The following is a 27,391-nucleotide window of genomic DNA, read 5'->3' as shown; positions in this document are numbered from 1 at the left end:
AGCTTTTCTGTCTGTCTTGCGCATATGTGGTGATCCTGACTTGTGTGAGTGCACTGTACCTTAAAAATATCCTGTGAAATATTTGGAGGCCTTCAGTAACATGGTAAGTGTGTTTAAACCAGTGGTTCTCAACCAAGAGTATGCATATCCCTGGGAGTATGCAGAGGTCTTCTAGGGAGTACATCAACTCACCTATATTTGCCTAGGTTTACAACAGGCAACATAAAAAGCATTAACAAAGTCAGTACAAACTAAAATTTCATACAACCAATGACTTGTTTATACTCCTCTACATACTCTACACTGAAATGTAAGTACAATATTTATATTCCAATTGATTTTATAATTATATGGTAAAAATGAGTAAGTCAGCAGTTTTTCAGTAATAGTGTGCAGTAACACTTTTGTATTTTTATGTCTGATTTTGTAAGCAAGTAGTTTTTAAGTGAGGTGTAACTTGGGGGTAAACAAGACAAATCAGACTCCTGAAAGGGGAAAAAGTAGTCTGGAAAGGTTGAGAACCACTGTGTTAAACTACCAATGTTTTATTTGTATATCAAAGAACCATGTGGTACAGATAACTTTGTCTTATCTCTGGCTGGTCTTTCAGCAGGTATAGTGTTGCTTCATTCTTCTTTTTTTTTTTTTTTTTATGAGATTGCTTTGTGAAGATCTGTGTTTTATCATTTTTTTCCCTCCCCTATGAAGTCCTGAACCTTTTCTACAGACATTGATATGCTGGAGGAATTTGCCTATTTAAGAACACAAGAAGGAGGGAAGATTCATCTGGAATTGCTGCCAAATCAAGGAATGTTAATCAAGTAAGGGGGAAAAAATATTTGTTGTCTATTTGAAATTATCTGAAATGCATTCTGGTTGTCTGTTTGATTTATCTGAGCTTATGGCTAGTATATTTGTGGTACAGTATTTCTCACATTTAGGAGGTCAAACAAGGCCATGGATTTGTGTGTCTCCACCAAAATCAGGGCTTTTTGGTGCACTTCAACTTTAAGCTTGTCTAACTGCATTTTTTGAATTGTGTTGCACTGGAATAACTGATATTGACTGGCTACTGTATTACTTTTTCATTCTGAAACTTGCACTATAACTAAAGAGAAAAGGAGTACTTGTGGCACCTTAGAGACTAACAAATTTATTAGAGCATAAGCTTTCGTGAGCTACAGCTCACTTCATCGGATGCATCCGATGAAGTGAGCTGTAGCTCACGAAAGCTTATGCTCTAATAAATTTGTTAGTCTCTAAGGTGCCACAAGTACTCCTTTTCTTTTTGCGAATACAGACTAACATGGCTGCTACTCTGAAACCTTACACTATAACTGTATTCTTAACTATTTAGGCATTAGGTAGACCATATTAAGAACTATAATTACAATTATTAAGGGGAAGCTCCCTTTTATACAGTTATGAAAGCTCGCATGGAGCTATGTATAAATTACAGTCGGAGTAAACTTAATTAAACCTCTGCCTGGAGCCAATGGATTTTCATCTCGTCTGAATGCATAAGCTAAGTAGAGTCAGGCTTGCTTATTACAAGGTGCTGCAGGAAATCATTTTGGTAAGTCAGTAGGAAGCAGACTTCCCTTTGAGTCAGACTAGACCAGTGCCCTCAGCAAGGTCTTGGAGGCAAAAGTGCCTTTGAAGATCTAGAAAATTGGTCAAAAAGAGCCACTGGCATTTTTACAAATGTTGAGGTGTTAAACCTTGTGTCCTGGCCAAGTTCCAATGTTTTTAACAGTATTCTGGCTACTAATGTTCCCACTACTTACGGGCTAAGGTTTTCAAAAACAGGAGCTTACAGTTAGATTCTTAAGTCCGTATTTAGGTTTCTCAGTACGTCTGGCCTGACTTTCAAAAGTGGTGTGCATCCACTAGCTCCCATTGAAGTCATTGAAGCTGTGGGTGCTTAGAACTTACAAAAACTCCAGCCACACACATTTTGTGTGTGCACAATGTGCCCAGCTATTTGATGGTGTCATCAGCCAGGTGGAGAACTGATAGCCTGCTGTCAAAATAAGTCAGTGGGCACTCGTCAAGGATATGCGACATAGTCTGAAGTTGACTCAGCTGCATCACAGATCATTATAAAAACCCCATTTAAAGAGATTTTGGTGTTTAAATACGCACTTAGGAGCCTAACTTTAAGCTTCAGATTTTGCAAACCTTGGCCGTGACATTTTTCACTTCTCTTCCTAAACTATTGTGTAATTTGATTATTTAACAGTATATCTGTGGTGCTGATCCTCCTGGTCATGGTTATAAAGCTACTCAAAAGTGATGACCTTTATGATGCTGCCAGTCTGGAGAGTAGTGCCAAGCATGGTACTGTAATGGAGACACCATCCTGCTTTACAGATGTATAGGGAATTAGAAAATGTAACACTGAAGACCTAGGCTACCTGGGAACTTCCTGGGCATTGCTTCATGTTAATTACAATAGTTTAATACCATTTTGTTGTTCTTTCTGTCCTTTCTTATTGGGTAACCATTATGCTCAGTGTTCTAACTGCACCAGCCAGGAAATAGGAGAAAACCATTGTCTATTGCAAGAGAGAGAACCTTTCTAGTTGGCCTCCTGTCCAGGTAGTACTTTGCCTCCTGTATCATGGAAGCAAACAGGCACAGATGCCCAATTCCTTTTGCCCCACTAAACCTTCCTCTTTCTGGATCCTGACCACTCCCCACTCTGATATGTTTGGGCTGCACCTTTCTTCCAGGAGGCACAGAGGCTACAGAATTTTTCCACATCCCCAGCAGCTCTGTGCCAGATTGTTTACCATCCAGCAGCACAGAACATCAGCTCAGCTCTCCTATCGTACCCCGGTACAGCTTGGCAGTATCCAGGCAGTAGTAGGTGGTTTGTATTCGTCCCAGCTGTCTCTTCATCTGACTCGGTGGTTTAAAGAGAAGTCTCTATGGACGCTCTGCATCTTTGCTTCTTACCTCACCTGGCAGTAAGGTGACCTCTTCCATATAAGGACATTTCATACTTGTGCTTAAAAAGACTTCTGTGATGTTTTGCAGCAACAACCCAGACAGATCCCAATGAGCTCTTTCCTCAGTACTGAATGCGCTTATGGGCCCAGCACTGCAATATGGGAGAAGTATCCCAAAAGCTACTGTCTTACAAGGTGGCAGTTTTAGTTGGTGTGACTTGGTTGTTTCTTTGCCTTACATTTAGTTTTCCCTAGATGCTGCAGTCTGGCCTACCCTCAGAATTGGTTCCCAAAGGGAATCCAGGATTCCACCTTTTCTACCAGCATTTTGCCCAGAACCTTCCACTTCCCTTCTGAGGAAATGCTATTCCTCTTGGTCATGGGCTTGCCTGAGCCAGTGGAGCATCTCATAAACTTACCTTATCTGACAGAAGTCATGTTAATACTCACTTTAGGATGATCTTCCTGGGCCCGGCAATCCACACAGTAAACAAAACGGGTTCATTGACTGACAAAAGGTGCAGTCAGCCAGGTCCTGACCAGGCCAGATTTCTCGGGTTAAAATGGGGAGATCCTCCTCCTCTCCCAGCTTCACCCAGAACTGGCCCCTGGAAGAAGCAGCCAGGGTGTACTAGGCATTTGCTGCTCCCTGCTGTGCCCTGACTGGCTCCTACGAGCTCCCAGCCTTTTTCGCCACTGGAGAATTGAATATTCATTGGTTCTACCTGCAGCTGATGGTGGGTGGCCTTTCTAGGCAGCTCCTTGAGGACTAAAAGCTGTGCTTCCCCCCCCCCAAAATGACACAGTGGGGTGCCCCAATGTAGTGGGGTCTTCAGCAGGGAGCAGCAAATGCCTGGTTACACCACTCTTCTCCTGAGTTACACTGTCACTCTTCTCCTGAGCCCAGGAAAACAGGCTACTATTTAGGTACTTCAAAGGCTGCAATGAGGGCAGTGTAGCTTGGAAGACCTTGCTGGCCATAAGGATAAAGGATTATAGCTGGCGGGTTTATAATTTAGGCTGGTAAAATTCATATGTTGTTTGTCACATTCCACTCTAGCCCACAGAGATGAGATGAGATGGGTTAGGGGTGCTGAGCTGTGTACCTCTTTCATCTGTGATGCAGCCCCCTGGTGGTTTTTACATACACTCCTTTACCTCTGTCACTAGATTATTTGCAAGTGACATCTGAGTTCAACCATTCAGTCGAATGGCACTTCAAGCTCCCCTGTAGGTAAGCCTTCCTTCAGAGTTGCACTGTTTTCTATGTCGACTGAGCGTAATGGTGACCTGTTAGGATAGGAGAAAATGAGACTGTATGACAAGGAAAGAATTACTAACTTTGGGCTCCTATTTCTCAAAATCTTGTCCTGAGAATAATACATTATAAATGGCAGTTAATTGCCTATCGCGTGTTTTTATCACCTTGACTTGAAAGTTGATTTTCTTACTCCTCAAGCATATTTCTGAGTAAAATCTCATTCCTAGTGTAAACTGAAACAGATTTTAGTTATAACTTTATTCACATTTCTACACTTAACTCTAGAGTTTATCCAAACATTTCCATCTTGATCTTGTGGTTTTTATATTTCACTTACCAAATTTGAAAGAATGAATTACAAGATCCTCAGAGTTTTCTTTTGTTGTATTGGCTGTTCACTAGTCAGTATCTTAATACTCTCAAACTGGCACAAGCTGGGAAATGCTTCTAATTTAATATCAGATAGCAAGAATCAAGTTTCTAAATCTGAATATGCCTGGAATGTCTCACAATTTAACAGGTTTTTGACTGGGTATATCAGCTGTCATTTGCCATACAAAAACAAAAAAACAAGGTACCTCTTGTTAAAGTATCTCACTTTTATAGCAGTACTCTGGAGTTTGGTAGAAATACAGGCATTTATTAAGGAGCGTGTATAGAAATTGTTACTATTTGTGTTTAAAAAATATTATGTACACGCACAACCGCAATTGCATTCTTCTGATGTACTTTTAGGCAGTCAGATTGCAAAATTTGGTATGCCCTTTAATGTGTATCACTTGGTGCATGCATTTAGCCCTGATTATGGCTTCTTGTAAGCAGCAGTGAAGTAACAAGCAAAGAGAACCGGTTTCCAGTCCTGCCCTGCACAAAATACTGGACCAGATTTTCAGCAGTGCTCAGCAATCAGCAGCTCCCATTGTCCTGATGTAATTTCTCACTATTCTCAATGTCGTCTTAAAGATCTGACCCAAGTTGTGGGTACAGAGCACTTTTGGGAAACTCTGTCCCACTAGTTTAACTAATCTTTGTGAACCAGTTATTTCAGGCTATGATGATCTAATTTTGCTGCTACTCAGCAGAAAAGTAACCCCCCCCCCGCCCACATTCCTCCTTTCTCTTCCTTTGAATGATTTGATTGACTTTTTGCATAGTTCTCCATCTCCCTGCATTAGTAAATGATAAATACTGGCCAGAATGTTCACGCTTGCAAGCCTGAAGATAGGCACCTATGTCCATATTTAGGCACCTAATATTGTGTGGCCTGGTTTTCAAAGGTGCTGAGTAACTTCAGCTCCTAGTAATGCTAAAGCAAGTTGTGGATGCCCAGCATTTCTGCAAATCAACCTATTTCCTTAGGTGCCCGGATATGGATTTGGGTGCCATTTTCAGGTACTCAAGTAGAAAAATTTTGACCACTATCTCTAAACCAGATTTCTCAAGTCTGGTCAGGTGGGACATGGAATTTGCTTTTGTTAGCCATCTTGAGATTTGGATTCTCTGCTTGCTGTAGATCACACGTGCTATGGACATGCGACTTGTCGGAGATGGTATGAACCATCTTTCAGCTATAACAACCTGTGGTAGTTGGTCGATAGTCCAGATGACCAAGGCTTTACAAGAGACTGCCACACACCCCACTCCAGAGTGTTTTCTCGGTGTATGAGCCCATATCAAAAGGGAGAAGGTTTAAAAAGGTATATCAGTGGGGGGGCAAAACGCCTAATGAAGAAATGACCATTTGCCATTCCATGTGCAATTCATGGGGCTGGCAATTGGACACTGACATTAGCATCTTGAGCTGCTGTGCCAATCTCTAATACCTTGGTTTTCTATTTTAATTTGGAATGACGAAAAAGGCGATCCATGTACAAATTGCAAGATTCTTATGTCACACATTAATGCTGTAATGTACAGAACTTCACTGTTCACAAGATGGCCACCTGGCTTTGGCTCAGCACGAGTTCCCTTAGGTCAAAGTTCTAAACCGCTGGACCCAGCTGAGATGTGTCTCGCCACCACTACTCTGATACTTGGCTGCCTTCTGTGCTCCTGTAATGAATTCCTTTCTGACTGCAGTCACTGAAAAGCTCTTGAGGACAGTGACATTTCTTTGCAATGTCTCTCTGGATGGCTTCTGTCCCTCACAGTATTCTTTGTCCTGATGTATATTTTGACTGCCACTGAGGCACAGACTTGCAGTGGTGTCCAGGTTGATGTCCCCAGGGCTCATGCCACCTTCACCTGCTCTGCTTCAAGCATCTTTTGGAGGCCCCTCTGCATTGTTATCACTCCCAGGGCATGGAGGTCACTTTGTGCAACACCTTTATTCTCCTGTCCTTTCTCTGACTGACAGTCTGCCCTTCTCCCAGGAGCACTGAGGCAGGACCAAGAGGTTTGGCTGCATGCAGGGGCTAGGACCATCCTTCCTGGAATTCTCCAGCGTGTTCTGCCTCCACCCCCAGTGCAGACAACAAATTATGGGCTCCCCATCCTGCTTCCTCTTTATGGACCTTTTTTTATCTTCCCAAAGAATGTTGACCTTAGTGGAGCTTTGTGCCATGTTGCTCCTTATCCACTGGAGCATCTCTTGACATCAAGCCTGGGTATTGTAACTATTGCTTGATACATTAAGTTTTTTGCTCAGCACTATTCTGGAGACGTTTGACTCCTTCCCATGTCTTTCAGGTGGCAAAGCAAACCAATAACTTCAAATATTGTTATGTGTGGTCATGCTGTGTGTGTCTCAGACATGCATGCCTGGCGTCTTCTGCTTGAGAAAGGAAATAAACTGGCTTAACTGTCAGATGTGCTCACAGATGTAACTATAAATTCTCAGTTCCTGAGAAGGGCTCTTCAAAGCCCTATTCTGATAATTCTTCTAACTCGGCTACAAAGCTAGCTCAAAAAGTCTCAAGAGTCCAAGTCAAGATGCCATTGCGGGTACTAAGACTGTTGGTGTCTCTCTGGAGGGTGCAGATCTGACAGGAGAGATTGTGTTGTTCCTATTCCACTGCACCAAAGTGTGCAAATTAAAACTGTGTCTGATGCCATTCTGCACCAAGACCTCGGCATCCTTGTTGCTTCAATGCACCAAACAAGTGATGCATGACAGAATCCTCATTACGCAAGGCATCGCTTCAACCAAAGTGTTGAGCTTAGTCTAGGTTTTTTTTATTTATTTATTTTTAAAAAAGGGCTTTGTTCTCTGTAGCTATGCAGTTTGTTCTGGCCACCTCTCTGATTCGTTGATTGCCACGTTAGGTTCTGATTCCCCAGCCCTGCTGTCCTGAGTTTGCAGCCTTCAAGTTGATTGCACAGAAGGCTTCTCTTACAAAGTTGCACTTTGTTTGGCTAACAGCTATCAAAGTTTACTCGCAGGATTAAGTTACTTTTTCAAACTGGTGCATACAGATATATCGCTTTCTACACGCTCTCTTCAGCAAGTCTTGGAGTTTAACAAGAACCTGAAGCTCCTCTTTCTGAGTGCAAGTTTCTGTAATGTTGGCCTTCTGGCCTCCAAATGGCACAAGTTGTTGGGTTTCTGTGCTCGATTATCATAATCCTCTCTTTGCAGAGACAAATCCACACAAGCTGTAAGGAGAGAAGATGTGTGGAGTTCCCATGTAGCCAGATTGCCTGAAGCCTGACTTCTGGAGAGGATGAAGGGCTTGGGCACTGGGGAAGGGCACACTTTTTGGAGAGAGAATGCTCTTTGGTGGTGTAGCTAAGTTCCCTCTCAAGAGCCTTAGACGGAAGACTAGCTAACTCAGTCATCGTCAACACTCCAACTCTGGAGCCAGCCTTGCTCATGTCCGAGACTGAAAATGCCAGGGCATTTGGCCGAAAAATGGCTAATGGTAGAGGAGGCATCAAAGGAATTCATGTGAAGTTGATGGCAGTCTCGTAAGTCTCTGCCATCTGTGACGGACACGATTTTGTGTCTCGCTGTGTTTTACATAAGCAAGCAGGGAGGACCAAAATGTTTCTTTATTCAGAAGCCTTGGAAGTGGGGGGATTGGACCGTGCCCACAAGTCATTGCTGGCTGCCTTGCAGGAAAGGAAATATACTGTTGCCAATGGGTTTGACCAGCTTTTAGGAGTCCCTCTGCTGCAATTAATGGATCAGCCAATAGGACTGTGGATCCCGCGATAATCTTGCTATGATATTTCAGTTGCATGAGGAAGGGCATATATGCAGCCTTAATGAGCAGTACTCTTCTTGATGATGGTTCCAAGCTCATAGCACTGCAAAGGTGCTTGCACCCTAAAGCATGGCCCTACAGAGGAAATGTATCACACCAGCGTCACTGATAACCTCTCTTTAAGATCAGGAGGGACTCTGCATTTCTTGTCTTGCATTGAAGTCCAGTGTGTAATGGAATGTTCATTAACTAAGCGGCTGAAAGCTCCCGGTGAGACACTTAATACCTGTGAGTTCATTATATGTAGGTAGGGCACTTTTCCCAGTGGTGGTGACTTTAGCCCATAGAGTGAGTGAACATTGAGGCTATTGTGCGTGCTGCAGTTCTTCAAAGAGCAGGCGATGCTAGCATTCTGAATTCCTTGCAGAGTGTTCTGTCTTAGCCAATCCATCAGACTGCCGTGGCTTACCCCAGTAAAACCCTTCTCCACAAACTCTGCCAAAGCTCCCTAGACTTTTACCTGGAGAATGCTAAAACCAGCTATTTTTAGTTTACACCAATTCAGTATGTACTGGGAAAGAGTTGTCTCTCTGATTGCATCTCATTGGTACAGCCTGGCAGGTCTACTGGTGTTCTCCTGCAGGCCACAAGCTCTGCTATGTGTCCATTCAAGAGATGTGCAAAGCAGCCCCATGGTGCTTTCGGCACATTTTCTGAGCAACATTGCTTCCATTCAGCCTCAGGCCAAAGGGGATTTTGCTTCTCCTCAAGTTTATAGAAACACTGCCTGACATCATGGGCTCCAAAACACTCTTTTCTGTGAATGTCTCCCTTCTTGCATGCTGTTCTCTTTGGGGTAGTATCTTTTTCTCTCCATATACAGGATAAGGATTGTGTCATTCTTGCTATTAAAGGTATGCAGCGCACAGTTTATTGCTATTTTGGTTGCACTGTTTTTTCTTCCAAGTCATCTTTGCAGCTTTTTTAGTCTCTAAGAATGGGGATTTGCTTTGTTGGGTATCTCTGGAAACCTGTAACTGTTGGTCTCCGCAGATGTACACCTCAGCAGATTACTGCTCCCTGGTGGCTCAGCATTCTCTTACTTGGCATTGCTGATATATACATTTAAAAAATGTCCATCTATTATGGAGTGATTTTGCATCCTGCCCAAAAGGAATAGATTACTGGCACAGCCAAAATTCCTCACTGGGAGGGAGGAGGGCCCAAAGCTGTCTCTTGTATGTCCTACCACATAGAACATTGAGCTAAAGGAGCTCCTGTCATGGCCATGTGAACAAGCAAATACCTACGAGTAATAATTTGCTGAGATGTGTATCTGCAGAGAAGAGAGATTACAGGTAAGTAATAAGTACGCGTGCTCAGTTCGCCATTGCATAAAGGTAAATTGTCTGATACTCCCCATTGTACTGCTTAAAAACAGAGCGGAAATCTGGATCAACAGCTTGTCAGCCTTCTTGCTACAGCATCTTCTCTTTTCCCATTCAACTTTCCAAAATAGTCTCCTGCTGCTCTTCACTAAAATCAGTGTTATGGGTGCTGAGGAAAACATCCCGGAAAGCACCGCTGTACATTGGATTGTATTTCCACCCACTTATGGCATGATAAGCTCTGGAATGGTCTATTGTGGGTGTGCTAAAGTGATGGGTAGAGGTGGCTAAGGCCTTCTCACCTCCCGTTACTTTAGCTGGACAATTGGTCGCACTGTGATCTCCCTCTAGTTCTCTTCTGTATCTCTCTTTCTGGAGAGTTGTTTTGCAGCACAGGGGAGTCAGTGTGGTTTTTTGAATGCTGCTGTTTGCTGTTTTTTAAAGGACTTCTAGCCCTCCCATGGGGTTACTGCAGCAGGAGTTCATACCTGTACTACAGCCCAGCATACAGACTGCTGACAGGTACCAAGCGGAAAAACCCTGCTCATAGTGTGCTATGTTTTGTCAACATGTTTTTACTGCCCATGGTTTTCAGCTCTTTGTTATTCAGTACTTTTATTCATGGTGTTTTTTGTTTTGTTTTTCATTTGTGCCTACTTTCTTTGGGAAACCATGTTGTACTAGTAACATTTATTTTTTTCCATAAGTTGCCAAATGTGTGTATGTTCTTCAATTTAATAATCACTATCGAGTTTAAACAAAAATACAGGGATTCGGATCCGATGATACGGAAGTCCAGTCAACTTATTAAAATGCTTCTCAAGACTTTTTTATTACTACCCCATTGGATAACTTTTCCTCAACCAAATTGGTTGCAGTTGAGAATTTTCTTCAATGCGTACTTTGCTGTTAAGTCAGAAACACTGGCTTCTGCCACATGCTGCTAGTAATAGTCAATTACAAGTTTTGTATTGATATTTTGTGTTCCTGATGGCTGATTGACACTGAAAACTTACACTGGCATAGCTACCTCTCTCGGGTGGGTGTGTATGTGTGTGAGAAAAATCCACACTCCTAAGAGATGTAGTGAAGTTGACCTAATGCCTGGTGTAGACAGCACTAGGTCAATGGAAGAATTCTTCTGTTGACCTAGCTACTTCCTTGGACAGGTGAATTAACTATAGCAATAGAACCCCTCATATCCCTGTAGCGAGTGTCTACACTGAACCGCTACAGAGTTGCACCTGTACTGCTGTGGTATTTTAAGTGTAGACATAGCCTAAGGGTTTGTCTTCATGTAAAGCGCTACAGTGGCACAATTGCACCACTTTGGTGAAGACACTTCTTCCGTCGGCATAGTTAATCCACCTGTCTGAGAGGTGGTAGCTATGTTGATGGGAAAAAAGCTCCCATTGACATAGCACTGTCTACTTGGGGCAGTATAATTGTGTTGCTCAGGAGTATGGATTCTTCACACTGCTGAGCGACGTAATTATACTGATATAGGTCTGTAGTGTAGACCTGGCCTTGGATAGGAACTGAGTGTGCAGCCCACTGCTGTTATCAGTGCTTGTGAGAAACTGAGGCAGTGAGAATGGAAAGCAGGATTGTCCCATAAACTGAATGTACAGAGCTCCATTTTCAGCACTGTTTGTTAGCATTTTAGTGCCTGGCTCCCATTAGCATTAAAAGTCGTAACAAGATATCCATCTTAAAATCATTTTCCACTATGTTAAGAGTTGATGTCTGGATATTAGTTCCCTTTAACTTGTGCGCTAGTGGAGCCATTTGCTATTTCTGTGTAAAGTATTAAAATAGACGTGATATTTAATTTCTTTAATTGCCGGGGAAGTTTTCTCTTTTTGTTTTGAGAGGGAGCGATTTGTTGATACAAATATTCAGTGTAGGAAATAAAATACTTAAATAGCTGGTTTTGGTTTAGGACAGTGCTTCATGGGGGGTTTAATTTCTGGATCATTCCTTTCGGCTGATCCCTCCCCCAGCTCTGAGTACGTATAGGTTGTTGCCTCTTTCCATCCTTGCTTTAATTGGATTTGCTCCTAATTCCTCCCTACTCCCTGAACTTCAGCGATTCACTGACTCTCCCACCAGGACTCTCCCCTGGAGCCCATTTGTGCTGAGGCATTTGCTAAACAGCAACTCCCTTATCCCTGAGCCAGGGACTAATGATACAAGGTCAGGGACTCTATATCCAGTTCTGGATCACTACCAAAAATCCACAGCTAAAAGCCCTAAAAGCCTAAAAGCCCAGTGAAAGTAAAGCTTGGAATCCCAGTGTTCAAGTGTTACAGAATACTGCTCTGACAGCAGCAGTTCAGGACATTGGGCTCTGAAAGGTGTGAATGGAAGTGGGTGTTGAGGGGCAAAAGCAGACCTTAGAATGGCAGTCTGATTAACAGCTGATATCACATGACCTACTCTGGCTAGAACCACTTTTGGTTGCAGCTGTATCGGAACCATTGCGCTTTTTCCAAGAGCGAGTCTTGGACTTGTGATCAAAAGAAACCTTTGATCTTTGCCTGGAAGCTGACAGACAACTCCAGCAAGAGCTGCTGACCTCAGTCTGATACTAGGCCTCTTGAGTTGGTATAAATGTCTGATCAGCTCCCCCAGGCTTGTATGTGCGCTTCTGCACCCACCCTCAGAGCTTCCCCACTAGCAGCAGTGAAGTGAACCAGTCAAGAGCCTAGCAAGCTTCATGCTGCTGTTCTTGATAAACCTGTGGCAGGTCCAATTCCCCCCTGCTGCTGGGGCAGGAACTCAAACTTTTGTTAGTCTCTTTTGTACTTGCCCCCCAGCTGCAGTGACAGTGATTAGAATGGGGAAGTGTTGTTGGTAGCAATTTCCTTCCCTGTGCAGGACGAGAGGGCGGCGGTTGCTGCATGGAATAGTGAATGGACATTCCTGCTAGCTAAAACCAGTGCCACTTGATGATTTAAGCATTAGACTAAAGGCATTTAAAGACCCCAAAACTGGTTTTAAAATTCAAGTAAGCAATTGAACACTTGAAAGTATAGAAAACATGTTAACTCTCTTCAGAGATGGAAGGTAGATGTTTATTTCAAAGTGCTGTGTGTATGAAGGCCTCACCTACTGCTCAAAGTAATTCTCCTTTGTCGTCTTTTGTTTCCTTGATGACTTCAGGCATCATACAGTAACCCGGGGAATAACTAAAGGGGTGAAGGAGGATTTCCGCTTGGCTATGGAGCGCCAAGTCTCACGCTGTGGGGAGAATCTGATGGTGGTGTTGCACAGATTCTGCATTAATGAGAAGATACTGCTACTTCAGACGCTGGCCTGACTGGAGTGGACAGTGCAGCAGGGTGTCTTGCTGAGAAAGCAGAGGGCTGTATTATATACTCTAAACACAACACTGCTGTTGCAATGGGACTGTTCTAAACTAATCATGTTCATGTTGTTATGGGACTCAATCCTAGTTGCATGTCCTAGAATACATGTAAACTGAAGTTCATACTTAATCTTATTTTGGTAGATCAGACAAATTTTATAAATAAATCATTTGAAAATTCTTCTTTTGGGAAGTAATGTTTGTGTAGCTTCCATAGCTATTCTAGAGTCATGGTGTGAGAATTGCAGCTAAGGAAAGAAGCACTTTAATGCCATTGATGTTCAATGTAAATTTAGTCTGGCAGTCTTCCTGCTGGGGCTGAATCTGGCTCCCATTGACTACCGTGGAATGTTGCTTTGAAAGGAGGTTAAAGGCCTTGAAGTAAATCTAGTTACTCTGGCAAAAACTCTGCCATCTACACAGTCCATATAAAGTCAGTTTGTAATGGCTTGAAATGTTGTCAGACAACCATAACCCAGAGCATCTATATCAGTTCCCTTTTATGAAAGACACTTCAACTTGCCAGAAATGTCTTTAAAATTGTCCAGGTGTTAAGGACTATCCAGTATGGTCGTCTGTTTATTGCAGGTAGATAGCAGCACTCTGTGCATTGAAACATAGTACTATATACAAAGACAGGCAGACAACACAGGTCAGGCAAGTTACTGTGTTTTGGCTAAACAGTAAGATACTGTCTCTTAGGCACCAGAAAATCTCCATTCCAGTTCCCCTGGAAAGGTAAACTGAACACAGGAGCCCTTTTTAGTAATGAATCCCACCAGAAATGGCATCATCTCGGGGGAGTCCAACTTCAGTATCTTATCTCCCAGAAGAGACTGTCACAAACCCAATCAGATTTTCCAAAATATCCTTTTCTGGTAGAGTAAATATGATATGATGACCCAGATCGATGTTGCAAACAGGTTCTGAGCCAAGTGTTCCCCATGGGACTGACTGTCCTTCATCTTCCACTTAAAAGGGAAATAGTTCTCAAATACTTCATGCCCAACATAGACCAGGATCGAGTTCATTCCTTAAAATAAACACAGATAAAGAAAACAATTCTATACTCCATTGCATTCTAAGAGCAAGCTGTATCAGCAGGGGCTGGCAGAGTATTTACGGGAAAGGGAATCGGGAAATCCTAAGCATTAATGACAAGTTGTTCCTGTCTCTAACTTGCCCTGTGGCCTTGAATAAGTCACTTTACCCCTCTGACTTCACAGCTAAAGAGTGATTAATAATTCTTACCTGCCTCCCAACAGCAGTATGAACATGTGGAGAATGTAGTTTAATTAAATCAAAGTTTAAGGATTTTTTAATCAAAGGTTTTTCATTGCAAAAATATTCTTGAAGGGAAACATTTTAGCAGTAGGTCTTGCTGCTTGACATGGCAACAGAATGTTAATTTTACTGATAAGGACAGGACTAAACCACCTGTTGCATCACAGATAACTAAAATACGCTTGAGTTTACTGACCTGGGTAGAAAAATGGAGCACCTGACCACCATCTCTTGACATCCACAAGGTAGTATATCAGCAATAAAAGCATGAAGGCAAAGCAGCTCAAGATTGTCACATAAGAGATTGACCTACATATTTTCAGTAGGAATTTAAAAGGATATTTAGAGAACATTCAATATAGGCTGATGTTGCTACAGTTAAATACATTGTGTCCATACAGCTGGAGAGAAACACATTGAATAGTAAAGTTACATGTCTCTACTTACCATAGATTCTTATTTGCAGGAATAAACCCTTCATCTTTAGAGCATTTTGTCAAGATAGCAGAAATAATCCCCTGAAATAATAAGTTTGGAGTTTATATGAACTTTCACTGCAGCACATCTTAGAAATAGAAAGCTTGCGCTGCATGAAAAGATGTGGTTGTTTAATGAGTAATTTAAACTGCATTAAGAAAAGATGTTACTTACCGTGACTACACTCCATATAAAAAACCTGCTCATTATCTTCTTGTGCTGGTCTTTGTAAAACAAGAATATTTTTCCTGCCTATAAAAAACAAAGGCATAAAAACCAGTAAATATACCAGGTATTTTCTACCAGCCACTTGCAATAGAATGGAGAAGCTTAAACTGCTTTGTGCTAAGTAGTTGGAAGACGGAGATTAGGAACTCTTCTAGGAGAATGCATTCAGGTGAAAAACAAGTGATGTTTGTTTAGCAACAAAAAAATTTGATTTCTACCCCATGAGAGTAACCGCACACACAACTTTTACAGCTGCTCCAGTGCAGTTCCTATTAAGGCAACCAAAAAATAAGGACAATCCAGAATAATCAAGGCAACATTAACATTTTCACCAACCTAAATGGACATGCCTTGCCACCTATACACAATTATACCCAAAAGCACTCCTTGACCCTTCATGGCACCCACTCCCTTTCAGTTCCAATCCATGTAGCCAGTTCCTCAAACTCATACTCAGATACACTACTAATGCCACCCCGTGCACAATGCAGAACTCCTTTCCTTCACGGGATATGCAGTGTGCCATTCTACCTGACAAACTATGGCAGTTGGATATCACACCTAAGTCCAGATACACATATCTAAAGTCAGTCACTACAAGGTTGCTCCCCACACCTGGTATCTGAGACCCCCCCCTAGTTCTTTTCTGTTTTAAGTACAGTGACAGGCTACGAGGGAACTTTTAACACGTTAATGGTTTGAGTGGCAATGCACTGTCTCTTATTCTGGAAAGTGAACACATACCATAGGTGCCAAGTGCGTTTGAGAGACAAGGAGGGTGATGGAAACACCACAGCCAAGGTTCTCTAATGTATGAGCTTAAATTTAACAGCCCAAGTCCATTTTTAGTCTTATTTTCAGAACCCCTGAGCAGCCAGCTGCTACGAGTGATTGCTAGACCTCACCACAAACCACTGGTGCGATGGTTCCAGGCCTCCCCAGATAGGACAAACAAGGGTTTCAAGAATTGAGCAAAACACTTGATTTTTTTAAACTTCAGAATCACACTGGTCAATATACCTCAAATTTTGATTTAAAGCCTCTGCCAGCTGGCCCCTCCTGCCCTGCCAACTTGGACTCGGGAGGTTTTCAGAGGGTTTGGCTAGTTTATAATGGAACTGCGACTGCAACCTTAACTCTAGAGAAGATGCTGCCACTCCAGCTCTAAAAGCTCTTTTTTCCCCTACCCCCATTGTTGACAAAACACCTTTAGTTGTTTCTGGGAGATGAAGGCTTGCTGACAATGCAGGTCCAAAAAGCAAAGACAGTACCTGAAGTCCCAAAAATGCCATGAAGATTGAATTAATTGTTCCCAAGATGCCTTCGGGATCATAGGCCACTGTTGTTTGGTAGAGCACCTTGCAGAGAGAGAGATTTAGGATTAAAAAGGTTTGCACCCAGCCCTGAACTTCCTTCTCCCCTCTCTCACTCTGGGGCCATTTCCCCAGCCCTCCACTGACACTTGACTGTTGTCAATGCCAGATTTAGATTTCACATTGAAATTACTCCATTTACACTGTGCAACAATCCCTCCTCAGAACACAGCCCAAGGAAATGGTCTTTGGAGCAGAACGCTCTCCCCCCAGGCCAGTGTGCTGCTGATGTAAAGCTGGTGAACTTGCCGAGTTGCAGATAGGCCATGCCAGGCCAGCCCCACCCATCCACACCAGTTCCCAAGTCTAGCCTCTCCACCTCCCACAGTGGTACCACCAGAGTTGTCAACTAAGTTTCAGAGAGATCTTCTAAGCAAGGAAGAGCCCATCTTAGCGGTCACATCCCAGCAGAGTGGGAGAGTTGGCATTTAAAGAAGGAAGTGGCTTTTTCTCTTTGAAAACTTAGCTAATTTTATATTAAAGTTGTTGACATGTTAAACACAAAACCTAACTCTGCAGCAAGTCAATGGTTTATGTGCAAGTCAGAACCACTCACATTGGATGATGGGTGTTGGTAAATATGCTTTTCTCCCAAGAGCAAGTGATCAATATAACCGGCTGCTCCTCCGGTGCAATTGGGATATTTTCCAAAATCCCCAATGCCACCGGGGCCAAGGTAACCACTGGAAAGGAAGCAAAAGGCCATGGGTCTTTGCAGCGCTATACTGTTGAAAGGCTTGAGAATGAACAAGGCTAAGTTTTGCTGCTCTTTAGGGATCTGCTGAAGCACAAACTCACCCCCACAGGCAATCAGGTCACACACCGAACTACATCCTTCCCAGGTACAAGTCGCAAGGGGAAGGGCAGCCCAGAGGAGACACTGGCCAATGCCTGGAAAGCAGAGCACCTGGTAACTAGTTACCACCAGTGTGCTCTGTAACTGTCAATCCCTGCAGCCAAACTAGACACACGCCAGACTCAGGCTGATCAAGACAAGATCAACTGTCAACAAGCCATATACCGCCAGGGCAGCCAAAGCCCAGCACCGCCCAACCTTGCCCTTAACTCCAAAAGGGAGAGCTCACCTTCCCAGCCACCAGCCCAGCACCTCCCCTCCCCGGCAAATCCAGCTCTCGAGCCCCTGGGAAGGTACAATGCGCAGTGGAACTCAGCCCAGCTTTTTACACTGCAGAGTCTTCCTCTGGTCTGATGCATGGGTGAATACAATGTGCCGAATACAGAACAAGTCAATGCCGCATCGGTGCCGAAAGGCAAGGAAATGCTCATGGACTCCCACAGCAGTAAGCACAACACAAGGCAGCTCCAAGAGACCCCTCAGGCTGCAGCCACTTGGAAACAAGTGGATGATAAAACTCCGTGGTGGGCAGCCAGGTGCTATTGACAAGAAATCCCCCAGAACCCAGGGCCTTGATGCTATGAGACCCACAGCCAGTGTCAAACAGAGACTGTACATGGAAATGGCAGGAAGAGGCCACACATGACTAGTCAGCACCCGATGCTAGTGGCTGGGGCAGCAAGCACTGGCAGGGGAGGACATCTCCAATCCTGACTGCACTCAGAAAGCAGCTCATCAAGAAGGGGCACAGAGATGAACAAGGTACTTTGAACAGGCTTAGTAAGGCCCCCATCCAGCATCCCAGAAGCCCAGGCACTTCTAGAAGCAAGGAGAGTTCCAGGCTGTCTCAGCTAGAAGCACCACATGTCATTACTAGGACCCAGGTGCACGTGATCCCTTTACAAGGAGGGAAGGGCCTCATCTGCCTGAACACACAAGCTGTGGCAGGAATGTAGCTGGGAGCAGACAGGAAGCATCAACAGCAGCAGCCTGAAAGCTCAGCACATATGAAAAGGCTGGCTTGTTGAGATGTCCTTACGGGAGGAGAGCTTCTCATTCCCGTACCTCCCAGGGGTGCAGGGAGGAGACATGCATGAGAGATGTGAGCTGCTCAGATACTACAGTGATGGAGACCATAGGAGAACCTCAGAGGGAGATTTTAAACCTAATGTTTCTTACCTAGGTGAGTAATAAAGATGTCCTCTACATAAAGCCAAGTACTTCACTGCAAAGTGGGGAAGGGGATGTTTCACTGAGAAACCCCCTTTTCCTACTGACTCAGAGCTAGAGACACTGAAACATGGTCCCTATGCAGCAGAATAATCCCTGACACCACACAGAAAGCACCCAAAGGAAAAGGAGTCCAAACATTCAACTTACTTTGGGCAGCCAGGTACAATTAACAGGAAGGTCAGACCCAGCCAAGTCACTTCCAGCATCAAAATGAAAACCCACTGTGGCCAGTAGAGCAGAATATCCCGCAGGGCAAAATACGGGGTCTCCTGCTTGAGAGGTAGGAAAGAAAAGGAAAACTAACTGGCCAATGATCACTGAGCATTTGGGGAAAAAACACATTCACTTTCGAACAGTCCCCTGGCACTGCAGATGGTTGGGAGTGATAACTGCATAGTTTGCAAGGCTTTCCATTGTAACATAGTTTTCACACACCCACAATGTCTGAAACTGACCTTCACCAGGTTTGCTTTCAAAAGTGATTTTGTTTTGAAAGTCTGAGCAAAATCCTTTCCGCAGGTTGTGAGTCACAGACAGGAAAACAAGGCATTTTTCCTTGTTGTACACATCCTAGCTATGCTAAAGTGGATGAAATTTGAAACTCTGGATTCAGCGTGGACTAAACCCTTGCTTGGCTCAGCTGAGAGTCAGAAGGGTTAAAATAAAAGCACTATAAGTGATTGGAAAGGGTCATGTCCCAGCATGCTTAGTGTATTTCTGCTAAGATCTTAGCAGAGTATAACAAAGCCCTGCTTTCTTAGGGCATTGCTGCCCAGTCTGTCTGCCTTGCCTTCCGGCCCAGAAGGTGGTGCTCAGACTGACATGCAACAATTCTAGAAGGAGGAGGCATTTAGAGCCTTGAAGTGGCAGTGGACTGAATTAAGAGTTCAAAATTACACCTGCGTTTCAGCACCCTTGGAATCCAAGAGGCACTGATTGCAGATCAGGAAGGAGTGAATTCGTAAGGACCTTTATAATCCTCTACACAGCAACCAAGCTGGGGCTAGCCATGCGGAGTAGTTGAAATACACCCCGCTCTGCTCAGTTCCTGAGCAACCCCCTTGCACTGCTCTGTACAGTTAAACAGATATTAATCTTGTGCAGCATGGCTCCTAAAACCACACAAGAGCTGCCGGAGACAGGACTACAGTGGCAGTCACGGGAGAGGCTACCATCCAACAACAGACTGCACATGCAAGAGGCAAATGTGATGGTGCTGTGTATCCTTCACGTGTTTACAGCCTGCCCTTCCAGCATCATCGAAGACAGAGCTATATCCAAGGATCACTCACCAATGTATCGTTCTCAGCCACAGCTTTAGCAAACCCGAGTTCTAAGATGGCAATCACAAGGTAGGTAAATCCCAGTCTCTGGAGTACACCTGGAATCCGCAGATTACCCCAAGACACTATAGGAAACACACACACACAACTTAAGAGAGGGGCTGCTGACGTATTACTGTGGCTCTTTGGCAACGTACATTGGTAAATTCTGGCTCCTTCTCAGGCTAAGGTTGGACACCCCTGGGTTAGGACCTATGTACTCATGCTGCCTAAGGGAATGTCTACGCAGCAAAGAAAAAACCACGGCTGACCCCTGCAAGCTGACGTAGGCTGCAGAGCTATTTCATTGCTGTGTAGACTTCCGGGCTCAGGCTGGACCCTGTGGAGTGGGAGGCTCCCAGAGGAGGTGTGTGATGCATTCACTCCATGCCTCACTTCCACAGCTTTGGGGATATATCCTACCCACCGCATCTCACTACACAGGGAGGGAGAAGGGCACAGGGCAGGACCATCCTATGAAACTCAAGCAACACACTTGCACTGCGCCCCTTCCTTTAAGCACAATTTTTCCTACTCCAGGCTTTCCTTTCCCACTCCCCTGCAACTCCACAGTCCGAGTACAGCTGTAATGATCAGGATACAAAGAGGAGGGCATAATAGTCTAAAAGCAAGAACTGGGAGGTCCCAGTCTCCTATGGACTTGATCTTTCTCTGGAAGATATGCTTCAGTCAGTTACTGGGCTCAAATAAATGGCTGAACGGATGAAATTCTCCAGCCTGTGTTACATAGGAGGTCAGACTAGATGATCTAATGGTGCCTTCTGGCTTTATGATCTAGGACTATAAGTAAGGAGACAGCCTTAAGCCAGACAGCTGTTAGAGTTATGCAGCACAGCTGAACAGCTCACCATTCTTGGCCTGTTACAGCACTTGCAGAGAACTGCCCTCTGCATGCAGCTGGTCCATGGGTGGGACTGATCATATATTCATTCTATAAACAGCCAGGTAAAAATGGGAAAGCTACAAATTCCAAAAAGGACAAGCAAACAACAAATGAATTCTCTCCACTTACAAGGTCCAAGGCAATAATTGGGATTGATGATTATGACACCTATTAGAAACAGCAAGAAACTCCTCCAGAGAGCTTTCCCCAGCACTTTCCACTTCGAACATCCCCGCCTCAGCATGGAGTTCAGTGACAGCGAAATTGAGGTGCCCATGATAAACACAAACCTAGAAATGCAGGCAGCTGTAAATGGGTCTATTCAGGGGAATCACGACTAATCACACATACTCCAATGCTGTGGCTCTGCATGACTCCTGGAAGCAGCGGCGTGTCCCCCCTCCGTCTCCTACGCGTAGTGATAGCCAGGGGGCCTCAGCCCAGAGCCCCCTCCCATATTCCAAACCCCTCTGCTCCACCCCAAGCCTACAGCCCCCTCCTGCACCTCAAACCCCTCATCCCTGGCCCAACCCCAGATCCAGCTCCAGTTGGAGTGTGCACCGCCTCCCGCATCCCAACCCCCGGTCCCAGCCCAGAGCCACCTCCCGCACCCTGAACTCTTCATTTCTGGCCCCACCCCAGAGCCCACACCCCCAGCCGGAGCCCTCACCCTCTCCCGCACCCCAACCCCCAATTTTGTGATCTTTCATGGCCCGCCATACAATTTCCATACCCAGATGTGGCCCTCAGGCCAAAAAGTTTGCCCATCCCTGTATTAGCCCATAGGACATATATCACATCACCAGATTAGCCCTGCCCCTGGACCAGCAGAAGACTCTCATTGGTCTGTGCTTAAAAAAAAAAACCAAAAAACCTCCAAACACATATACCCCAAAATTCATTTTCCAAATGGATTTAAGGTGCATTTCAGTGCAATTTAGCAGCATTCCACTGTGTGGCCCTTCTAATCTACCAAGGGGAGACATTTATTCCTTTCAGGGAGTATCCTTCTTCAAACACTCCTTTGCTGTGAAGCCCACAGAAACCTTGACAATGGTTTGGCTGTTGGTGTGCTCAGGTCACAGCTCATCATGCTGACCAATACTGTCTCATTGTTTCCTTGTACTTCCCGGTCTATCTGTCAGTTGCCTTTGTTGTAAGCTCTTTGGCACAGGGACTGTCTTTTTGTTCTCTGTTTGTACAGTGCCTAGCACAATGGGGCCCTGGTCCATGACTGGAGCTCCTAGGTGCTATGATAATACAAAATAATAATATTTGCCACAAAGACTTACCATGGAAACACAAGATCTGCCAGTGTTAAGCCTACAAAGGAATCATTAGACAAGTTTTAATTGCCTCGAAAGACTGAACTTATGATGTCCCTCATTTCTAAGTCTGCAGAGGAACTGCAGAATGCCTGTAATGATTCAGTAAACGAAATTCTTAAGCAGCATCCTAAAAGATACTGACAAATTAAACTACTCCTTTGATGTTATCTGTACAACACCTAACACAATGGGATCATGACCTGGTGGTCACCTCTAGGTCCTATCACCATAAGCATTAAATAATAACACAGCTGTGTTAAAGATGTAAGCAAAAAGGTTATGTGACAATATGAAGCCTTCCCAAGATTGTCTAATACCAGGAACAATCACACCGTGCTTTGAACTATTCTCCTGCTAGATACGGGGGCTAGATCCTTTGCTGGTGTAAACTGACGTAGCTCCACTGAATTCAACAGAGCTACACCTATGTGCACTAGCTGAGAATCTGGCCCTGTCTGTTCATTTCTGTGACTAAGGTCTGCATAAAATGAATGACCCATCCTTTACCATTCCAACTCTGATGTTTGAAGAACCAGTATTTTCCTCCTCCGTAATTAACAAATACCATAATTATGAGAGACAGCCTAAAAAGACACAAAAAATAATGAGAACGCATGTACAATATTGTGTGTCAGAAACAGACACACACTTAATATTTTACCCCGTTAAAACATTTTTCAATCTGTCTTTTTTTAAGCAAGCTTATAAAAAAACAGCCAAACATGCTGTCGAGGGATCAGTGAACGACCTTCATTCAGAGGAAACTGATGTTGACTGAAAGAAGGAGAGAGCACTTGAAAATCACATCACTAAACATGCTGAGTGTGATTTTTGTTCATATTCCCACATAAGTTCACAAAGCTGGCTCCCCACATTGCTCCAGCCCAATTCAAAATGTTTCAGGAAACCCAAAAACTAGGATCCTACAGTTCTTCCCAGTTAAATGGACCCCCTGGGGCTGTCAGATCTCTAAGCCAGAGATTGCACTGACTGGATTTAGTAATTCCATGTACTCCACCAACTTCATTTAGCAAGTCCTCAGCCCCCCACCCGATCCCCTGAAAGAGGGAAAAGAATAATTCCTCCCATTGTAGACAGTGGATAAATCAGAACACGGAGTTAAGAGACGTGACCAAGGCCACACAGGAAATTTGGGAGCAGGACAGGGAACAGCGAGGCTGTATTTTTACTTGTAAGCCTCATGGAGGGAAGAGAATGATTGAGTACAATCAAGGAAAATCTAACTAGAAGACACCCAGTGCACATTAGAAAAAGGAAATGGAGGTTGGACACTAGGAAAAACTTCCTGCCATGGAAATCTGGCAGCCTGTGGAATTGTCTGTCAAGGGAAGTGGTGAAAGGCCCATCAAAACCAGGCAGGACAGATGTCAGTAAATGCACTATAGGGAACAATTCTCACAGGAAGGGAGAGGAAGAAGTTATCATAATATGTAGGGCTGGTCAAAAGTTTTCCATCTAAACTGTTTTTCGATGGAAAACTGAGTTTTTGACACACTGTTTTTCATGAAAAGTGTCTGCTATCCATGGAAAATTTAAAGTTTTGTTGAAAACCTGGATACCTGAAAACCAAAAAAATAATAGCTGAGTTTTTAGCCTAAAAGTGAAATATTTTGATTCTGAAATGCCCTCACAGTGCCACATGGGAGTTGTAGTTCAGTTGCTTCATGCTCCCTCATCTCTACTGGCAAACTTCCCACCCAGACTACATTTCCCATGAAGCACCAGGGTCACAGGATAGCCATGATGTCTGGCCTACACTATCCAAGAGAGAAGATCATGGTGCATGATGGAAGATGTAGTCTGACCAAAAAGCCCACCCTATAGAAGAGGATGAGGCACCAGAACTACAACCCCATGAGGCACTGGGACAGCATTACCAATCAAAGTATTCTGGTTTTTGATTATTTGCTGAAAACTCAGAAGTTTTCACAGGAAAAAATAATTTCCAGCTATCTCTATTAATAAATAGTTTCCTTCTCCATAAATATAAACCCACGTCGGATACCATGACATTCTACCATCCCTGGGGGTGAAGATTTCATACTGTGGCCATAATTACATTTCTTCAAACCTAGAGAAGCTTTATAAAGAAGTGGTAAAGAAGCCTATGAAGCTTCAATTTACCCTCGGAATGTGTCAAGGGAGCGCAGTCGCTGCTGGGAGATGGTCCACACGGTAGCTGGGACATCGCTGCTTGTGGAATCTGTTCTGGTCGGGGATCCAAGCTCCTTGGAATAGAAACACCACACAAGAGGAAAAGCTAGCAATTGCCTCAACACTTTTGCCATCCTGACCATCTGGGGAATGTGACTCAGCCAGCTGAGGCCTAGAGATGCTGGGCATTTCAACACACCCTAACTAATTCTGTTCTTCCCATTTCTCTCTTTATTCCCCACTGAGGGATTCCTTGTATTTCACACTTCATACTTCTCACTTCTTTAATAAGCATAGGAGGCATGGTCTAGTGGGCAAGGCACTGGTCTGTGACTCAGGAGAGCTGGGTTTAATCCCAATGTTGGCCATGCACTCCATGTGACCTTAAGCAAGTCATTTAATCTACCCTGTGCCTTGGTTCCCCATGAATAGGGTGGGGATAACACATCTCACCTCACAGGTGTGCTGTGTGGATAAAATTCATTAATGATTCTGATGCACTCAGCACGCCACCAGTGATGAAGGCCATGTACAATAGACTCCTGAGAGAATAACTGGGGACAATAACACTGATGCGTGCTCATCCAGCGTGGGCAGAGTACACTAGGCCAGATGCTGATGTCATTTACACTAGTGTAAATCCAGAGTGATTCCAACAGCTATATTCCACATCTGCCAAGCGTGTAACAGCGCAGACTCTGGCCCACAGCCTCTGCCGCGCTTCCAGGCCCTGGTCTGATCACAAAACTCTAGGTCTGAGTTCAGAGTGCCTAGAACTACCTGTAGTGCTGGGAGCAGCCAGCAGAGCTTCCCTCTCTTAACACTGTCCACGTCACAACAGGGTAATTCTTTCAGTGGAACATTTCCTGCACTGAAACTAAAGAGAGAGAGGCAAACACCTGACTGGGCAGTAACTGACAGGGTACATGTACACTGGAGCTAGGGGTGTAATTTTCAGCTCAGGTAGGCGTACACACATTAGTGCTGATGAAATTAGCTTGTTACAGATAGGAGGGTAGTCACGGCAGCAAGACAGGCTAGCAGCTAGCTGTTGCGAGTACGCAACCAGGGTCTCAGACAGGATTGTACTTGGGGAGGCTAGCCCATCACAGCTGCGCTTCTATGTTTAGCATGCTAGCTCAATCAAAGCTAACACATATATGTCTACCTGAGCTGGACATTACACCCACGGCTCCAGCGTTGATGTATCCTGAGAGTCATACATGTCCACTGCACATACATTAAACACAGGTTTTGAGCCCCCTCCAGAGCTCCCCACAGATCGAGACAGCTGTCTACCCACACTTTGAGGATTGCCCAGGAACCTGTTCATGGGGGGATGTGGCTGATAATTTACTGAATCTCAAAAAGGACTAGTTGGTGTGAATGCTTCAGTGATGGATGGATTCATGGATGGCAATTTAGCGCATTCTAGCAACTCACAGAATTAATGAGATGATCAGTGTCTCCAGGGTGCAGTTTCTTGTAAAACCAATTCCTGATTGGATCAATGCTGTGAACCAATAACAGAAAGAAAAGAAAAAAAAATCATCACACACTATTGCTTATTCAGAACAAACACATGCTATCAAATCATGTTGGAGCAGCATAAACCAGACGCTGAGAACTTCTACCCCTCTACCCCCATCCGCCCCACTCCCCTCCCCAGATTAATACAACCTTATTAAGCTTGCAAAGTCAAACACACAAAAGTTAGAGTGCCAGAATTAAGCAACCTTAATTCAGCCCTATTGTGTGTATACACTATGGTACAATCACCACAGGCTCAGATTCCGCCCCCCTTTTTTTTTGTTTACACTCAGGACCACCTCATTCAGTGCACAGGACGGATGGCTAGGTAACCAGATTTTCCAACCTTTATAGTTAAACACATATTTAAATTGTATTGACTGGAATGGGTCTTAACCAGGGGCTGAACTGCTGTTCTGAACAGGGGATGCTTTCCTGATTCAGGGCCCTAGACACTCCATAGTAGTGGAAGCACATGGAAACATTCCCTGTATTAAACTTTGCAACACTGTGGTTTAGTTGGAGGATATCAGCATCTGGAAAACGATAACTGTGTGATGATTAAATGAAGTTGGCCTGAACTGTTGTGTGGACTGCCTGAAGCAGAATACAGAAGGGGTTTCCCTGGGATGACAACAGGGATTTAAGCACATGCTTCAGTGCGTTCCTGAACTCAGGCCTACAGTCTCATACTCATTTCTCATCCCAACTCCTGTGCTACAGTCTGACAGAACAGCTAAAAATACAGCAAACAAGGAGGATTACGTGACAGGCAATAAAACTCCATTTACAGTTCAGGCATCACAAACATAATAAGGGCATGGGAGTGACCTTAGTGCTGGTGAAAGCCTTCAGAGTGACAGCCTGACAGAAAGTATCCCAAGAGAAAAAACACAGCACAGGCAGCAGCAATGCCTGTCTCTTCACCCCATCCCATGCATAGGGCCCAGCACTGAGCTGCAGAGACTTCTAGAGTGAGGAGTTAGTTAATATGCTACAACTGGCTCTTCAGTAAGACTGAGAGCAGCAGTATTGAAATGCAAACCACCAATTGAAATGCAAACACCTAGCATCTTAGCCCTGGACTGAGCGTACCAACAGCTGTATGCAGTGTTATTGTAGCTGTGTTGGTCCCAGGATATTAGAGACAAGATGGCTGAGCTCCAAAAAAGAGCTCTGTGTAAGCTCAAAAGCTTGTCTCTCTCACCAACACAAGTTGGCCCAATAAAAGATAATACCTCCCCGATCTTGTCTCTCTAGCACCAACAGTTGTCAGACTGTTCAGACTTTCAGACACTACCCATCATGACCAGAAGAAGTGAAGGTTTCATGTCCCACTGCCCATATTGTGAGCCATCCAGTCCCCCATTAACTCCTTTGTTTCACAGTGATACACAGTGTTGAATACATTTCTTATTCTTAAATCAAGAGCTTGGCCCTTAGCAAATGAAAGTCCAGGTAATCAGCTGGTACATATCAGCCTAGCACCAATGAACAGGAGACTCCAGCTGTAAGACAGCCCAGTTCCCAGTTTGCACTCATGAGACAGCAGGATCTTTTTGT

General features: G+C 44.2%; 2 protein-coding genes across 7 annotated transcripts in view; one reads left to right on the top strand and one right to left on the bottom strand.

Annotated features, from left to right (window-relative positions):
- The window catches only part of INTS10 (integrator complex subunit 10), a 47,602-nt gene extending 34,301 nt beyond the window's left edge, over positions 1–13,301 (top strand). For 3 of the 6 annotated variants that reach the window (XM_038398861.2, XM_038398863.2, XM_038398862.2), the window contains exons 16-18: positions 728–821; positions 10,193–10,270; positions 12,914–13,301. In XM_038398861.2, the coding sequence (XP_038254789.1) occupies positions 728–821; positions 10,193–10,270; positions 12,914–13,070 (329 nt within the window). In that variant the 3' untranslated portion in view covers positions 13,071–13,301. The remainder of the gene's footprint in view (positions 1–727; positions 822–10,192; positions 10,271–12,913) is intronic. The other 3 variants (XM_038398866.2, XM_038398865.2, XM_038398864.2) reach the window with 1 other exon arrangement.
- A 378-nt stretch (positions 13,302–13,679) lies between these two features.
- The window catches only part of HGSNAT (heparan-alpha-glucosaminide N-acetyltransferase), a 34,978-nt gene continuing 21,266 nt past the window's right edge, over positions 13,680–27,391 (bottom strand). The window contains exons 6-18 of the mRNA XM_038398870.2: positions 25,742–25,811; positions 24,269–24,372; positions 22,631–22,707; positions 22,088–22,118; positions 20,925–21,085; positions 19,862–19,977; positions 18,717–18,838; positions 17,037–17,163; positions 16,379–16,465; positions 15,054–15,131; positions 14,850–14,920; positions 14,599–14,711; positions 13,680–14,151 (exon numbers count right to left, since the gene is read on the bottom strand). Coding sequence (XP_038254798.1) covers positions 13,970–14,151; positions 14,599–14,711; positions 14,850–14,920; positions 15,054–15,131; positions 16,379–16,465; positions 17,037–17,163; positions 18,717–18,838; positions 19,862–19,977; positions 20,925–21,085; positions 22,088–22,118; positions 22,631–22,707; positions 24,269–24,372; positions 25,742–25,811 — 1,339 coding nt within the window. The 3' untranslated portion in view covers positions 13,680–13,969. The remainder of the gene's footprint in view (positions 14,152–14,598; positions 14,712–14,849; positions 14,921–15,053; positions 15,132–16,378; positions 16,466–17,036; positions 17,164–18,716; positions 18,839–19,861; positions 19,978–20,924; positions 21,086–22,087; positions 22,119–22,630; positions 22,708–24,268; positions 24,373–25,741; positions 25,812–27,391) is intronic.

Source organism: Dermochelys coriacea, chromosome 4 (genome assembly GCF_009764565.3).
Source record: "Dermochelys coriacea isolate rDerCor1 chromosome 4, rDerCor1.pri.v4, whole genome shotgun sequence".
Classification (NCBI taxonomy): Eukaryota; Metazoa; Chordata; order Testudines; family Dermochelyidae; genus Dermochelys; species Dermochelys coriacea.
The sequence above is the reverse complement of the archived record's forward strand: the minus strand, read 5'-3'. Positions and strand labels throughout refer to the sequence as shown.